We start from the raw sequence: 15,174 nt of genomic DNA, 5'->3' as shown, positions 1-15,174 counted from the left end.
TTCGCGCACAACCCACCCACTTTTTAGTGTTGAAAAAGGCCAATATACAATCCTTCCCTGTGACTGCCAAAAATCTAGCGCCAAATTAGAATGGATATTTAAAGGGTTTGTTTTAATTATTGTAGTTCATTCAATGAATACAAACTTTACGAAGAGAATCGAAATGCTGATGGTTGGGTGGTTACTACAGTTACAATTGTATATGGGCAGGAGTTTCCGAAAGAAAAACACACTGAATTCTAACAAGCAATGTGCTGCAAAGACTAATCCTCGACAGCGCACATGACCGAGTAAACGCATTCCTCCTTGTTGATCAGATGACAGGTCTTATTCACCAGGGACATCAGTTGGTTCACGTCTGTGGCCCAGTTGTTCAGGATGTCGGAGGCGGTCTTCTTCTGAGTGAAGTAAATAATGCCGGCTGGACGGTCGATCTTCACGCGGATGGTGTCGCTGTTGGCCAGCTTGGACAGGTAGTCCTCGCAACGGTTCGCAGGCAGGTTCAGCAACTCGCTCATGCGCGATAAATGCAACCGGGAGTAGTACATAGCAATAATGCGAATGTTCTGTTAGGACGAATCATAAATTAGTACTAAAATAGAAAGGCCTTAGCCGTAGACTTACATGCTCTATCAGACGGTCCTTAAGCTCGGTGATGCACTTCTTGCCGTGCTTGGTGCTGTCCTTGAACATCTCATTCTCTGCCAGCACCTGGCCAAAATCTCCATTGAATGTGTCGAAATTGATGAGCTCCTTAGACATAAACAAGCGCAGAATTTCTCTGTAAATCAAAGGACATTGCAGTTCTAAAATTTTGTAGAGATCTGTAGTACATACTTGTAGGCCGGCACATCTTCCAGCTTCTTGTTTTTGGAAAGATGAGCCATCATATCGCTCTGTTCGTTGTCGAAAGGAGCCAAAACACAGTAGAGTACGGCACAGACCAGTTTTTCCGTCAGCTCCTTCTTTTGCGCCTCGGTCAGCTCGATCTCCGGCTCAGGCTCCGCAGATACCTCTGCCTTTTTGTCCTTGTCGTCCTCCTCCTTTTTCTTTTTCTCATCGTCTTTCTTCTTCGGCTCGTCTGCGGACGTGGATGAGTCAGCGGGTGTGAGGCCAGTCTTCTTGCGGGGCGGCTCAGCAATGGCCTGGTAGTGCCGCGAAGTCTTCAGGAAGGACGTATCCCTGTTCAACTGGATCATGAGGTTGTAGAACTTCAGCTTGAGATCATGCTGAGCCGGATCGTCAAAGAACTTGATGCTGATCTTTTTGGCGATAATCTGCGTGGACACGTAGTCCTCTTTCAGCAGGCAGAGTCGCATTTGTTCCAGAATGAGCTCAACCTTTTCGCGCTTGTCCATCGAGCCGTATGTCTCCACCTGCAGCTCCTCCATGACAGTGGCCGCTGCGGCGATATCGCCATCGGCCTCCTTGATGTCTGCGAGAATCTTTGTGAGTCGAGCGCGCTCAATCTCCACGTAGATCTTGCCCTCGGTTACAGAGCGCAGGGTGTCGATCAGCTTCAGCTTGGTCTCCTTATCAGGGGTCTTATCCACGTAGGTGTAGCACTCCTGGATCATCTTCACCACAGCCTGTTTCAGCTGTGAGCGCCGACGCACCAACAAGGACACATACTCGTTGAGAGCGTTCCAGTTGCCAGCATCGAAGCAGATCTGGCAGATGGCCACAAGGACGCGCGAACAGGAGACCATGTCGGCGCCCAGACGGGTCTGTTTCTCCAGTTGCAGCATCATCTCGATGGCTTCGTGGAAGGCATCAGGGTTCTTTTTCGCCAGCTCCTTGGCCAGAGGGATCTTCTCGTCACAGGCAGGCTCGTAGTCCACCTCCATCTTGGTGATGCGACCGCCATCGAACAAATACGTATCCATTGTGCTCTGCGGGCAAGAATATAAAGCGGGTTACTTGTGTTTTTACCGCTATGACTAGGCAGTTTTCCGAACTCACCGCTCGATTGCTTTTGTCCTGCCGCAGAATCTACTCAAGAGTGTTTGCTCTGGGGAAAATATTGTAACTGCAACTGGTAGGCTACCTGGTAGGTTCACCGAGAGCTATGCTTTGCGTTGCTTGGTGAAAAAGCGGCGTTTTTGTAATTATAATGTCTCTGCACAAATTCTGCTTACAAATGCTGTGTTAAGTTGGCTGCGCGACTTTTCTAGTGTTGGGAAGCGGCTGTCAGACGAGTCGATTTTGAAATGAAAATATACAAATGAAAAGGAAACTACCGATGAAATTGACACATTAGGAACAAACAAGATTTAAGAACACCTAAAAATGGATTTTAAGCTTTAAAAACACGTAAAAATGAAATTCAAGCTTAATTTTCAAATTTTTAGTGGTTACTAAATAGGGTTGTCAAACATAGATAAAATAAGAAATTAAAAAAGTAAATAGAACTATTTTGTATTTTTCCTAATAATATCGGCCCGATATTTAAGAAAAATGTATATACGATACATTTATACGATATACATCTGCTATTCGAACTTCTGCAGCACTGAGCTGCGGCAACTGTTTACGTTGTCCAACACTGTCGGCTTCGGTCTTTGTTTAGCCGCGTAAAATTTACCAAACACCTTTAAGAGGCGACTTAAGTTGTACCAAACGTGCTCTTGAATAATTTATAAAAGCAATAAATGTGTAGAGTTTATTGTAAGGGTAGCAACTAACACAAGTCAATCATTTTTACTGCCCTGCCGTTCCAACAATAAGCACATTTTGCGCGCCAAAACGAGACTAACAAAATGGCCCAAATTCAGGAATACCAGAACTTGGTGCTCGATGCACTCGAAGTTGTGGATTTTAAGCTGAGTAAGTGGCCTGCAATCAGATTTTTAACTGCCCTGCAACGCGTCTGTTTTTAGTTCGAGAGAAGGGCGACATAAACAACGATGCCCTTACTTTTCACCCCGCCATGGCCCACCAGATTTTCGGGGAGTCCGAGACGATTTTTGGCTACCAGGACTTGCATGTACGTGTGATGTACACAGCTGGGCCTTTGCACATTTACCTGGGCATTGAGTACGGCAACCGGGTGAACGAAATTTCTGGCGGCGAGATCAAGGCCGACGACGTGGTCAGCACCATTGCACAGAGCCTGCCCGACGGATGTTACTTCATCAACTTGGATGAGTTTTTAAAGACGCTGGACAAGGCGGACAAGTTTCAGCCTTTTGGCGAGAAAATCGGGGAATATACCCAGGTGTCCGACGATGGAACCGAACGGCTCTTCGAGATCTACCAGTGCGACTACAAGAGTTCGTCATTCCTCAAGTTCTTTGCACGGCTGCAGACCTTTATATTGTGGTTCGTGGACGCTGCCTCGTACATCGACACCGATGACCCACAGTGGTGTTACTTTTTGTGGTAAGCTTACTTTTATTACTATTAATTAGGTACGAAGTGGAACTTTCCAAACTGTTTATTTTAGTTATGAAAAATACAAGAACAGCGATGGTCAGTGGCAATACGCCACCGCTGGGTATACCACTGTATATGAGTACTATGCCTATCCGGAAAACAAGCGACCCAGGATTAGTCAGATGCTGATATTACCACCCTTCCAAAAGCTTGGTCTCGCCACCCAGATGGTGGAGAGCATTTACAAGTTCTACCAGTCGCAGAAGAATGTAATCGATATCACAGTAGAGGATCCGTCTGAGGATTTCCAGCGGTTGCGCAACTTTGTTGACGCTCGTCTATGTAAGGAACTCAAGTCCTTTGCCCGCGCGGAAATTATCAAAGGATTTAATAAGGAGATGGTGCGTGAGGCCCGAGAAACATTGAAGCTAAATCCCCGCCAGGTGCGGAAAGTGTACGAGCTTTTGCGTCTGTTCTACACCAATATCAATGAGGAAAAGGAGTATAAGGCCTACCGACTGGAGGTCAAAAAACGGCTGAATGCCGTCCACTACAAGCAGCTAAAGGATCTACAGAAAATGGAACGCCTTAAGATGGATACCGAAATGATTAGGGCCCGCCTGCCTACGGTGAAGCAACGCATGGATCAGTTGCAGGAAGAGTACACTGTGGTCGAGCAGGACTACCAGCACGCCATTGCCAAATTAAGAGCCTTGTAAGGTCTGTCTTCGGATGCAAGGGGTGTTGATGAGTAATTTATTTCGTTTTCCGTTTTCTAAATATGTTGATTACAAAATACATTATTTTGCTATAAGCCTACAGTAGGATTTTCGAATAAATATTAAAAATTACAAATATCTCCGGTGTATATATCATGTATTTGTAAGATTTCAAATTACCGTGTGCGCGTATATAGAGGGGCAATGCTGGGCGTGGGGCACTTGAGCAAATAAGCGTATATAAAACAAAAACCTTTACTTTTTATAACTAACGAGTACGATTTTTACAGATTGAAAAGTATTGCAATTGAGGCTTGGAAGTACGCAAGGGATACAATCATCGAGGGTGCTGGGCCAGCAGCCCGTACAACTAGCAGGACCCGTACTCTTCCATCCACTTCTCGAAGCGGGCCACATCGTCGGCGGAAACAGACTTCTTGGTGCGTTGCCTTGCGTCCTGAAAGTCCTGCAACGTGATGGGTAAGTCCACCTCCTCTCGCCGGATCTGCTTAATTTGATCTGGAGTGCGGCCCGAAATGAGGCGCCGCATGGCCATCATGGAGGCATCGCGGCAGACGTTGCTGATGTCCGATCCGGAGTATCCCTGGAGCTCGTCGCCAATCAGTCCGGTGTTCAAGTTGGGGGACAGGCAGACATCCTTTAGGCAGAGCTTGAGCAGGGCCGAACGAGTGTCCTCTGAGAAATATTAGATAATCAATCCATATAAGAATATTTTATATATTAACTCCCAGCTGTACTCACCGTTCGGCAGCGGAATATAGATCCGCTTTTCAAAGCGTCTCCGAAACGCCTCGTCAATATCCCACGGATGATTGGTGGCTGCCAGCACCATGATCACTTTCTCCTCCTGCATACTTGCATTGAGTCCGTCCATCTGGATGAGAAGCTCAGCCTTAAACCGCCGACTGGCCTCGTGCTCCGAATCGCTGCCCCTAGAGGCACACAAAGCATCGATCTCGTCGATGAAGATCGTGCTGGGTGCATAGAAGCGAGCCATCTCGAAGAGCAGACGCACCAGCTTCTCGCTCTCGCCCCGGTATTTGGATGTCAGTGTCGAGGACGACACGTTGAAGAAGGTAGTGCCGCACTCGGTGGCCACAGCCTTGGCCAGCATGGTCTTTCCGGTTCCCGGTGGACCTACCATTAGTACTCCTCGCCACGGCCTCCGGATTCCCTTAAAGAATTCCGGCATTATGACCGGAAGCACCACTGCTTCCTGTGTGGGTGTAAAGTGAAATAAATTAGCATCGGAGATTCATCGTGATCCTTACGAAGCTTACCTGAAGTATTGTTTTGGCTTCGTTGAGCCCAGCCACATCCGTCCACTTGATACATGGGTGCCTCTGTAGAATATCCTTCTCAAGGGTGTCCACCAAGTGACCCTCGTATCCAAGGGGCGAGAAGTGCTTGACTTTGGGCTTCGGCGAGCACTTGGGTGTATTGTGAGTGGTGGACAGGGACTGGGCTTGCGAGTTGTCCTCCAGGGATGTGGTAGCATCCTGATCATCCGAGTTGGAGTTCTCATCGAGTGAGTTCTTCTTAACCGGCTTATGCTTAAGAGTTAGCTGGGTGTTGGTGCTCAGTTTCCTTGCTCGCAATCTCTCCACGGATCGACTCTTCCTAACGGCGGCTGTCAAAGCGGATGCCCTTCCTGGCCTTCCCAGCCTCATGGCTCCCACATTGGTTGCTGGAGTTGATCCTCCTCCGCCCGCTAGACCCACATTTCCGGCACTGCCATGATGACTCTGGCTAAGGCTGCTACTGTTCGCATTACTACTGATTGAGGGCAGTGTGGGCTGAAGCTCGGGATCGCGACGCCTAAGGGAGGATACCCATCGGTTGTCCTGCTGCTGAGAGGGGAATGGCATCTGGGCCGTCTGGCTCGGACGCGGTTGGGGGGCCACTTCTGCGGCGGAGACTATAGTTTATTAATAGTTATATAAAATACCCTAACAGACGGGGATCACGAACCTTGAGTGGGCAGCCGCTGCTTGCTGCGCAGTGGTACACTTCCACCAATGCCCAATCCTCCAGGAGCATTAGCCCCGAGATTGTTAATCGGTCGGTTCTGACGATCCGCAGGTGATGAGAGGACACCATCAGTGGAAGTTTTCTTCATGCCATTGGCATTTCGAGAGGGTCGACTGGTGGTCGTGATCTTGGTGAAGGCAAATGGCGATAGTGAGTCCAGGATCAGGGAGTCCATCATCCGGGCCATGTGCGACAGGCTTGTGGGGGGTGTAGATGAGCTAAAAGGGTCAAAGAATAAAACGATATTGTATAGGGTATTAATGGTATGGGATAATGTATAGAATATATATAAAATTAATTAAATCCATCAATCATTGGACGTTCATCTTACTCTTAAACTACATAAAATATAAAATTAAATCTAGCTCCATGGATCAAGCCTCCTCCCTCATTTTATAATGTTAAGCGATATATCTCTTTAAAGCCACATAACTCATGGTAATTAATGTCGCTAAGGGCCCATTTTTTAAACTTTTGGCTTACTATCCATAACTGTTTTGTCTGCTCCATGGCGCTTGCCATTCAACTTGGCCATGTCGCAAAGGTCATTTGCTTTATCAGCCGCGGACAAGTACTTTGCGTGTCCTGGTGTATTCACATGTGTATGGGTTGGATTCCCCGTGTGTCTAGCCGTCTAATATTAGCTAGCCCTAGCTGGGGTCCTTCCGTTCCCCTACCATTCCCACTGACAATGCTCGGGAATTTCTGGGAAATAAAGAGTTCGTGGCGCCTCCCAAGGGGGCCGGTTATTCAGTTAGCAGGTAGTTGGGGTCAATAAACTGGCTGGCTTCGACCAGGTTATTGACGTGCCGGCGACGACAATTGTTAACTTCGGTATTCGCGTTCAAATTGTTTTTCTTTTCCTTTATTTTGGCATTTGCATGCGTCATCCGGCGACATTAAAGCCTTTACAGGCCTTCCGGTCGAAACATTGTAAATCTCGATCTGAGAAGTATGCCGCAATATTTTGTACGCCAGGCTAATTAAGTTGGCAGCAGCAGCAGCAGTAGGCCATAATTCCCGGCCATATTGCCTGACTCCTGCCACATCCGCTTTGTATTTATATTGTGCGCCGTACTCGTTCGAATTTGGGTTAATGTTTCCTATGTGCTCGCCCACGATTTCTCTTCTCTGTTTTCTGTTTTCTGCTTTCTGATTCCTGAGGGGAGCGGAGCGGCCAACGAGCCTCTGATTATCCAAGCGACTAACTAGGCCATCTAGGGTCTGTTCTATATATTTTATTTCTGTAATATCGATGGAGCTAATCTAGGCATTACATGCATTTTAATTGAGCCATTGATTGATTGCCAAAGTGTTACAAGGCCGAAGAAGCGTGGAAAAAAACCAGGTTGAGAAGTGGTCGTTATCCTTGGACTCTAAGTTATGATGGTTTCTTTAAAATCCGTGTCACCAAGAGGTGTTTATGCTAATTTCCACTCGATAAAGCCATTGGCAAAGCAAAAAACATTTTGCCCTATGCAAATTACAGCAAATACCAATTATGACTGGCAGAAATCCGTTTGTCCCAACTAGCACCAGCTACAAAACTGGATGGGGTCATGGAGGGTCACTTTACTCGGAAGCTCTTTGTGTTCTATGCAAAGCAGGAAGCCCTCTTCAGTTCCCACAGACCTATGAAGGCTCCTGGGTTACTTGTCAAGTCAAGAAATTCTAAAAAAAAGCAATTATAAGATCAAGAATATAATCCCAATTATTCCTTGAATTAAGTTCGTAAGGATCCATAAAACTCATGTAGTTCTGAGGTCTATAATCTATCAACCTGAACGCTAATATATGTATTTATTTGTTAAAAAGTATTAGAGATAATCTACATCATTCCTACTCATGTTAGATACTGCTGTGTTGGATTATAACTTTAAAAACATAATTTAAATCAATGAAATCCACAGTAGTTCTTACCACTGGTGCAGATCCCACAGCGAGTGATATGGGGTGTGTCGGTATGTGGAAACAAAGGGTACCGCCACCTCATATTTCACCTGAACATTCGGAGGCGACTGGGGCCTTGGGGCTATTGCATTGGAGCGCTCCAGGGCGGGATTGGAGCTGGTCAGCGATCGCTGCCGCATAAAGGGATGCGGTGCCGTCTGATGGGGCTGGTACACACCCGAGTTATTGTTGTTGAGCAACTGGGAAACACCGCCGGCCGGAGCCACCGATGTCTGACCCATGCCAAACCAATTTTGGGCACTGGTGTTAAACATCATCAAGCCGTGGGGCTACAGACAGATAACGATGAGACAGACACACAACACTTCACTTAAAATTTAAAAAACACACGCGATTCGTTTGGGGAGCGGAAACTTGGCTCCCTGACAGTCCCCGCCCGGACACTACGATTGCTGGCCTCCAGTAGAGGCTCGTAAAGGCGACCCGAGAGGACCGTCCACCTGACGACTCAAGGGTTGTAGACCAACTGACCGCTTGACTGGACGACGGCGACAACGACAACGACGCTTTGCGTCCACAACAAAGCTGACCAGTTCACTCTGCCCATACATTCTTAGCCGGGTAGTTTTCCCAGTCGACTTGTGTGCGTCGTCCGTGTGAATGCGAATTGAGGTTAAAGGAAGTTTCGCCTGGGCGCTGCTTGGGGGCGGTTTCAATCATGGTTATTCCCAAGGAGAGGGTACCATAACTAAGAGGCAGCAGCTCTTAAGGTTAGTTTGATTTGTACGTGGGTCAATGGATGCATTAGTCTAATATTTTGAGACAATTCTTTAGGTTTTTCTGTTATAAATTTCTATTCGCTAATCATTAAATCTATTATTCGAAATAGTATTTCAACCCATTTGTAATTCATAATTTAAGGTTGTTATTCTCCACAAAGTTCTAATTCCAATTGAATTCCTTCAGCGGGAAAGGATATTCGGGCTTCGTTTAAAGCATAGACTTCTTTCCCAACAAGCCTGGCCAACCGTACCTGGACCTGTGGTCAATGCACGCTAGCACCTAGCCGAAGATTCCATCGATTTCTGGGTAAAACAAGGCGGAACACACACTTATGCAGGACCGTGTATTTACCCTCTCGAGTGGCACTCGGTTCTTAATAATTTGCCGGCTATGTAATTTAATGGCGAGCTTGCATGCGGCCAAGAAAGCCGGCTCTCGAGTTGGCCTGCAATCGCGGAGGCTATTAAGCATAGCATACTTTGGAGAGCAGCGCAGTCCGGGTCCTTGGAGAGATTTGTCAACGCCAAGAGCAAAGTCAAAAAGCCAGAGGAAAGCCACAACCGAAGGTCGTCTATAATAGATACGTCTGTATCTGAAAATCAGCTGCACATCCTGAGATAAAAATCGATTTCGCCGCAACGCCAACAGTCATGGAACGCTCAAGTGGCCCGGCACGCCTTATGCCTCTAATTGCTACACCCCTTGCTGCTCTCGTCCCTGGCCATCCCTTAGTGTAACTCACCCCGCAGGACTCATCACGGGCAGGTATGTGGAAGTGGAGTCCACGGTGCGTATGGTTGTGTTCCCCCGCAGCACAATCTTCTCGCGCGTCGTGCGCCTGTATGTCGTTTCTTCGCCACGCATCCTGTTCCTCCACTGTAGAGTTCTTTAATAATTTCGAATTTTGAAAAACAATTGTTTTTATTTTTGTGATTTTTGTTGTTTACTGTAGTCCAAAAAAGTGTGTGTTGGAAAAATTTCGCATCTGTTCTTCAAACAGGCAACGTCAAAATGGAGATTCAAGGAGAGATAGAGAGCGTGTAAAAGAGGGAAGGATGCTGCGAAAAAGCTTTTACTCTTTTCCGCAGCTTTCCGCTCTTCAAGCTGTCCTCTCTTTCACTAATTGTAAACAATTGCGCAATTTTCGACTGCAGCAAGGACGTCCAGGCTGGTGCTGTTGCTCCACCGCTCGGTCCGATGCACAAATGGTCACTAAAGAGGCCCGATTGTTATGGCCATCAGCCGTTGAGCCTTGCAACGAAGCCAAGTGGGCCAGCTGGGCGCAGGGATGGTCGGCCTATGGTGGTGATTTTCCTTAAAAGGAAAGCTTAGGGACCTGGCTATTTTTGAAAATTTTTAAATATTTCCACACATCCTTTCGTATCGATCGGTTTATAAATAAGATATATAAATAATTATTTTACAAATTAGTTAGTTAGCCATCTAGTTTCCTTTTCTTTCCACTCTGAAAAAACCCATGTAATACACGCTTTTTAACCCACTCAGAAGAACAAATATATATGCATTTTTATTGATCGATTTTTAAAAAACTACTTAAAAAGTCGAATAATAAATTACGATTAAAAAAACATTATTACATTAAAATTCAATTCTCTGTTTAGTTTTGCGACTTACTTGTCATTACACAATATATATTATTGACGATCAGAAATTGTATAAACTTTGCTTTAACACTCAAATTGCATTTGAATTTTCCTTTATCATTATGTGTGTAAACAGTGATAGAAAGTTGTAAATAGTTTGGGGCAGTTTCTCGAACATTCGAAAGCCTACGCACAGTATGTTGGAACTGTGCTAATAGTTTCAAAACAAATTCAAAATTTATACGAGAAGATAATTAAAAAAAATGAAACGATTTTGAAATATGTAGAAAAGAGAACTAATTAAAACCTAAGCGAGGAAGTACTCATCCGCGGACATAAACATAGATAGATGTATGTATATATTCCATTTGTAAATGTATATATAAAACGTTTTTAACAAACACGAGGCACGTCGAAATGTAAGTAAGCAAAAATGAAGTGGATTTCTAGGTTGTGGTTTTTGGTTTTGCTTCCGACTCGGGGAAATTTGGTGGCTTCAGTTGCATTCCTGTCTTTAGTTGACCTCTCAAGGCTGCGTGTGTGTGTACATATGTATTATGTATATAGGTGTATATGGATAAGAGTCTATTTAATCATTTTGAACGGTTTAACTTTCAACTAACAATAACTTTAACGCTGACGCTTCGTTTAAGTGTGTTCTCCCTTCCTGTATGACTAAAATGTGCGATACCTTAACAGCTGCATAACTTTAAATTTACCATAGTTTCATTACGCTTTTGTGCACTAGTGTTTCGAGTTAGTTTCAAGTTTTTCCAAATTATTTACATCTAGCCCTACAGCTCTTTAGCTACTGCCTGCTCCCTGCTCTCTGACGTTTGCTAGTTTGGCGAGTATTTAGACTTAGCTCGGCTCCTCTCGGTTCCGGCTTTACTGGAACTTGCGCGTGGCAGTTCTGGCCTTCCAGGCCTTGACCAGATTGTATGCGAAATACAGCGTGAATCCGTGCACCTGGAACCCAACGAAGCAGAATGCATACCAAAACACTCCGTACGGGTATCCCTGTGATGGAGAATAAATTTGAAGAGATTAAGAGGCTAATTAATTTTGTAATATAATCGCTACGTACGCGCCAAACGAAAATGTCCGTCTCGTCCAGCTCAACGGACTTGTCCAGCGTGGCGAACTCCCAAACGTCCGAAAAGTAGTAGGCGAAGCAGTAGAAAAGCGGCAGAACGGCAAAGACCAGGATGGCGATCATGTACTTTTGCATTTCGCGCACTTTGTTGCCGCGGGCGGCCGACAGGCCGAGGAACGAGGTGAGCAACGAGGCGGCCCACACGTACTCCCACCACAGAGGCGGCGGCACCTCCAGCTCCTCGATTTCCAGCACAAAGATGTCCAGCCGGTCCAGAATGTCCGATGTGAGCTTGGCCAGCATCACGAAGAAGAGCAGGGCGTGAAAGAAAATGCAGTACTTCAATCGTGATTTGTTCAGCAGGCTGCAAGACATAAGCATCTTAGTATTTCATCAAGGGAAAAGCCTCCGCTGTCTGTGCTCCCAAACAAAGCCCATTACTGAGGCGCCAGGTAGTTAGCTTGCCACCTGCCTAGCTGGCAGTTTGCCCAGCTGCAAGTGAGTGATGACGGAGTCTCCGTCTCGCCGGACCTCCAGGCGGAAAGGGAGGCTCCTCCTGCCAGAAGGCCGCTTAGCGGACGTGCCAACTATTGAGCTACTGCCGCAGGCACTCAAGTAATTAGATAATTTCGGCTGTGTGGGAGACAGCTGCGGAGGAAAGTTCGGAGTGTGTTCGCCCCAATAATAACCTAATTTGATATGTGCCAGCCACGCGCTGCCTGAACTCGAAGTCGTTGCCGTCGGTGCCCGTCACCATTGGACCGCCGCGCGTTGCCATTTCGTTGATGTTTCGTTATTCGTTGCCACACGTCGTTGCTTATTTTTTATAAAAAATGCACAAAAAAAGTGCAAACTAGAGCTGTCAAAACATCGATGGGGTACTATCGATTGTTGGCCCTTACAGCTGTCAAAACATCGACTTATCGATGGCTAAGCCCGGCAACATCGATTGTTTTTTTAAGCGTTACGAAAGGGAAATAAAAATATATAGACCAATTTCCAGAATCTCAAGATTCTCTAGGTCTCTATTTTAAATTTTCTTCATATTTCATTGTATTAAAATTTTAAATTTATTGGTGGTCGAATATATCGAATCTAACGCTGTGACGGTGCCACATTTGCTTTGAATACTGCCTTACCAGGTGGCGCCCCTAAATGCAATAATTTTCTTTTGGGCGGTAAAATTGAACATTTTGACTTATTAAGAATTAATCTAAATGTTTGTATTAAATCTGAAAATTGTATTTTATTAAATGAAGGAACTTTGTCATGTAAAAATAAAAATAACCTTAATAAGAAGTCTAAAACATATCAAAGATATAATAGCGGGTATAGAGTATTTTTTAGTTTTATAATGGCTAGACCAACCAATTTACAATTTTTTAAAATTTAAATGCAAGAAAAAAAAAACACTTATTTTAAAAAGTAAAAGAAACATGTGTATGTCTCTAGTTAAAAATACAATATTATACATAATTTAATTCATTGGAGATCACTTTTGGTTTTGATCTTCTTTAGTTACATTGCTGGACGAGAATTGCGTTTACTATTTCAACAATGGGTCTAGTACTTTGCAAATTATTTCGAATACGTCAAACCTGAATTATCATAATTTAGTGGGCAATGCTTAATGATAGCATTATGCAAATTGCAACCAGCTTTGTGCTCCAATCAGTTTCAAAAATAGGATTCAAAAATGGGATTGTGCTCCCAAGTCTTTCGCTGGACCCAAGTCCATTTCCGAGTGCTTTGGGTGCACTGGCACCTGTTGCATTTAAATCTATAAATCAATCTGCCAAGAAGACGGGTAAACAATGGAAAAACAGAGAGAGTGAGAGAGACAGAGACTAAGCGGACATTTAAAAATAAAATAATGAATTTTGTATTTTCACTCGCTTCACTCTCTTTATGCTCGGCGCGCTACAAAAGACGGGCATACGGGTCGTATGTGTCATCAGTTCTACGGCGGTATTCCTCCGATTTGGACGCGTTTTCGCATGCGATCGTCTCCGCTCGAAAGTTGCTTGTGCCCCACTCCGTCTTTAATGCCAGTTGTTGATAATTTCCATGCGAATATTTATGCCGAACTCGGTAGCTGACTATTTCCATTTGAAAATTGAAAGAATTGCGCTCGAGTTTCGATTTCGATTCAGTTATAACAACGGTAATTTCCCAAAATAAATGTCAAGAAGCGAAATTGTGCATTCAAAATAATTGCAATTCAGCGCCAAGTTGTTGATTATTGCTTGTCTTTCAGTGTGGTCGCCAAGAAAATACAAAATATGAAAAATACTCGACAAATTTTTCAATGTTTTGGGGCCGGGACCTCAAGCAACTGATTTATCAGGGGCTTATTTTGGCGCGTGTTGGCTGCCTTTGGATATGACTAACAGTAGAAGTCGCCTAAGTTAAATAATCTTATAACTTTGTTTCAAGAAAGATTCAATGTGAGATAGATTTTTCATATAAAAACAAACAGTTTCCCACAGTAAATGAATTTTACCTAATTTCAAAAATTAATTCCTGTATTTCTGTATATATTTCTACTGTAAATATATATAGATATACCTAAAGATATTTTTGCATATGCTTTGTCTTACACGACGTACCTTGTGATATTTGTTTAGTTAAACGTACTTGACATTCGCATTCGATCGATTGGCCTTAGATAACACCACTGTTTAATATCTAATATCGATCAAATGACTTTCCCTCTCTCTTTTTATTTCCAGCTGCGGTCCCCTGTGATTTTCGCCCCCTGTGACTGTGTCGGTTCCCAAAGAAAACCCCATATAATCCGGATAGTCCAGAGTCCCCCGAATTCCCCGAGTTCTAATCATGTCCGCTCTGGCCGCCGAGAAACGCGCCTCTTTCGCGCGTCGCGCCGAAAGTCTGGTGGAGCGGGTGAGAATTATGAATACCATTTACGAGGTACCGGCATCAAGTGACCACGGATCGTGAGATCGATTTTCGAATTTCTTGTTTGTTCCTTTGTTTGTTGTGGCTTCTGCTTCATTGCTCCTCTTAATTCAAATTTATTTGGCCAGCAATTCTGGCATCGTACGGCTCGTAAATTATGGCTCGAGGCGGTTAATGTATTTCACACATTTGCACACCAAACAGGCCAGAAACACGCCCTGCAGTACCCGATATATATATTTGATTAGACATAAATAGCCGTGGGTGGCGGGGGTTTTGCCTCCGGCTTCTCGGCTCCCAGTTCCCAGACCTCACTCTGGTGGTGATTCTGTTTGGCTTGGCCCGACTGCTTTAATTAATCTAAAACACTCGTACATTATATTATACACATCGTCTTAATGAGTGGGGCCAAATTGTTCTCGGATCAAGGTCGTCGGCGTGTTCCCTCCTATCACAAGAGTGATTGCCTCTTATGGGCCGGGGTAAAGGTCTCTCTATGGATGTGTGTTGTTGACAGGAAAGCAGCAGAGGTTTCTCGAGGTTAAGGGAGATAGCCACTAAGAATTAAAGCTCTAGCTGACTTGGGTCACTCTTTGATTTTGTTACATACTTAATATATTTTAAACCTTTAAACTAAATCAATTTAGAAATTCTAGTAAAACGCAAATACATCTGAAAGGAGGAAAAGACTCATCCTATAACTTTTTCAAATCTG

The 15,174-nt window shown here is 44.7% G+C and overlaps 5 protein-coding genes across 12 annotated transcripts in view; 2 read left to right on the top strand and 3 right to left on the bottom strand.

Moving 5' to 3' along the window:
* Positions 1-85: 85 nt before the first annotated feature.
* Positions 86-2,461, bottom strand: Rpn5 (regulatory particle non-ATPase 5). The gene is made up of 4 exons (XM_020955694.2): positions 1,963-2,461; positions 838-1,892; positions 625-781; positions 86-566 (listed from the first exon to the last, which is right to left on the bottom strand). The coding sequence occupies exons 2-4, from the start codon at positions 1,884-1,886 to the stop codon at positions 264-266; spliced, it is 1,509 nt and encodes a 502-aa protein (XP_020811353.1). The 5' UTR covers positions 1,887-1,892; positions 1,963-2,461; the 3' UTR covers positions 86-263.
* Hat1 (histone acetyltransferase 1) lies at positions 2,251-4,230 on the top strand. The gene is made up of 3 exons (XM_020953936.2): positions 2,251-2,826; positions 2,880-3,381; positions 3,446-4,230. Exons 1-3 carry the CDS (start codon positions 2,760-2,762, stop codon positions 4,092-4,094), a joined length of 1,218 nt encoding a protein of 405 aa, XP_020809595.2. The 5' UTR covers positions 2,251-2,759; the 3' UTR covers positions 4,095-4,230.
* Positions 4,103-10,337, bottom strand: kat-60L1 (katanin p60 ATPase-containing subunit A-like 1). 5 transcript variants are annotated; one of them, XM_020953917.2, is made up of 5 exons: positions 9,583-10,337; positions 6,087-6,364; positions 5,396-6,033; positions 4,857-5,331; positions 4,103-4,790 (listed from the first exon to the last, which is right to left on the bottom strand). In XM_020953917.2, exons 1-5 carry the CDS (start codon positions 9,702-9,704, stop codon positions 4,465-4,467), a joined length of 1,839 nt encoding a protein of 612 aa, XP_020809576.2. In that variant the 5' UTR covers positions 9,705-10,337; the 3' UTR covers positions 4,103-4,464. The 5 variants fall into 5 exon arrangements, with proteins under 5 accessions (XP_020809576.2, XP_020809584.2, XP_020809567.2 ...); XM_020953925.2 differs by having other exon boundaries at positions 5,396-6,021; XM_020953908.2 differs by having other exon boundaries at positions 5,396-6,021; positions 8,067-9,853.
* Positions 10,331-12,470, bottom strand: jagn (jagunal). The gene is made up of 3 exons (XM_020953960.2): positions 12,230-12,470; positions 11,532-11,904; positions 10,331-11,464 (listed from the first exon to the last, which is right to left on the bottom strand). Exons 1-3 carry the CDS (start codon positions 12,316-12,318, stop codon positions 11,333-11,335), a joined length of 594 nt encoding a protein of 197 aa, XP_020809619.1. The 5' UTR covers positions 12,319-12,470; the 3' UTR covers positions 10,331-11,332.
* LOC110185122 (exocyst complex component 4) overlaps positions 10,506-15,174 on the top strand; it is a 27,569-nt gene continuing 22,900 nt past the window's right edge. The window contains exons 1-2 of one of the 4 annotated variants that reach the window (XM_086840832.1): positions 10,506-10,795; positions 14,273-14,444. In XM_086840832.1, the coding sequence (XP_086696958.1) occupies positions 14,379-14,444 (66 nt within the window). In that variant the 5' untranslated portion in view covers positions 10,506-10,795; positions 14,273-14,378. Of the gene's footprint in view, positions 10,796-13,252; positions 13,705-14,272; positions 14,472-15,174 lie in introns of those variants that run through there. The other 3 variants (XM_020953842.2, XM_086840833.1, XM_086840830.1) reach the window with 3 other exon arrangements.

Source organism: Drosophila serrata, unplaced genomic scaffold, assembly GCF_035046125.1.
Source record: "Drosophila serrata isolate PLE 108 unplaced genomic scaffold, ASM3504612v1 contig_382, whole genome shotgun sequence".
Lineage (NCBI taxonomy): Eukaryota > Metazoa > Arthropoda > Insecta > Diptera > Drosophilidae > Drosophila > Drosophila serrata.
This window is presented reverse-complemented; position numbering and strand designations above follow the sequence as displayed.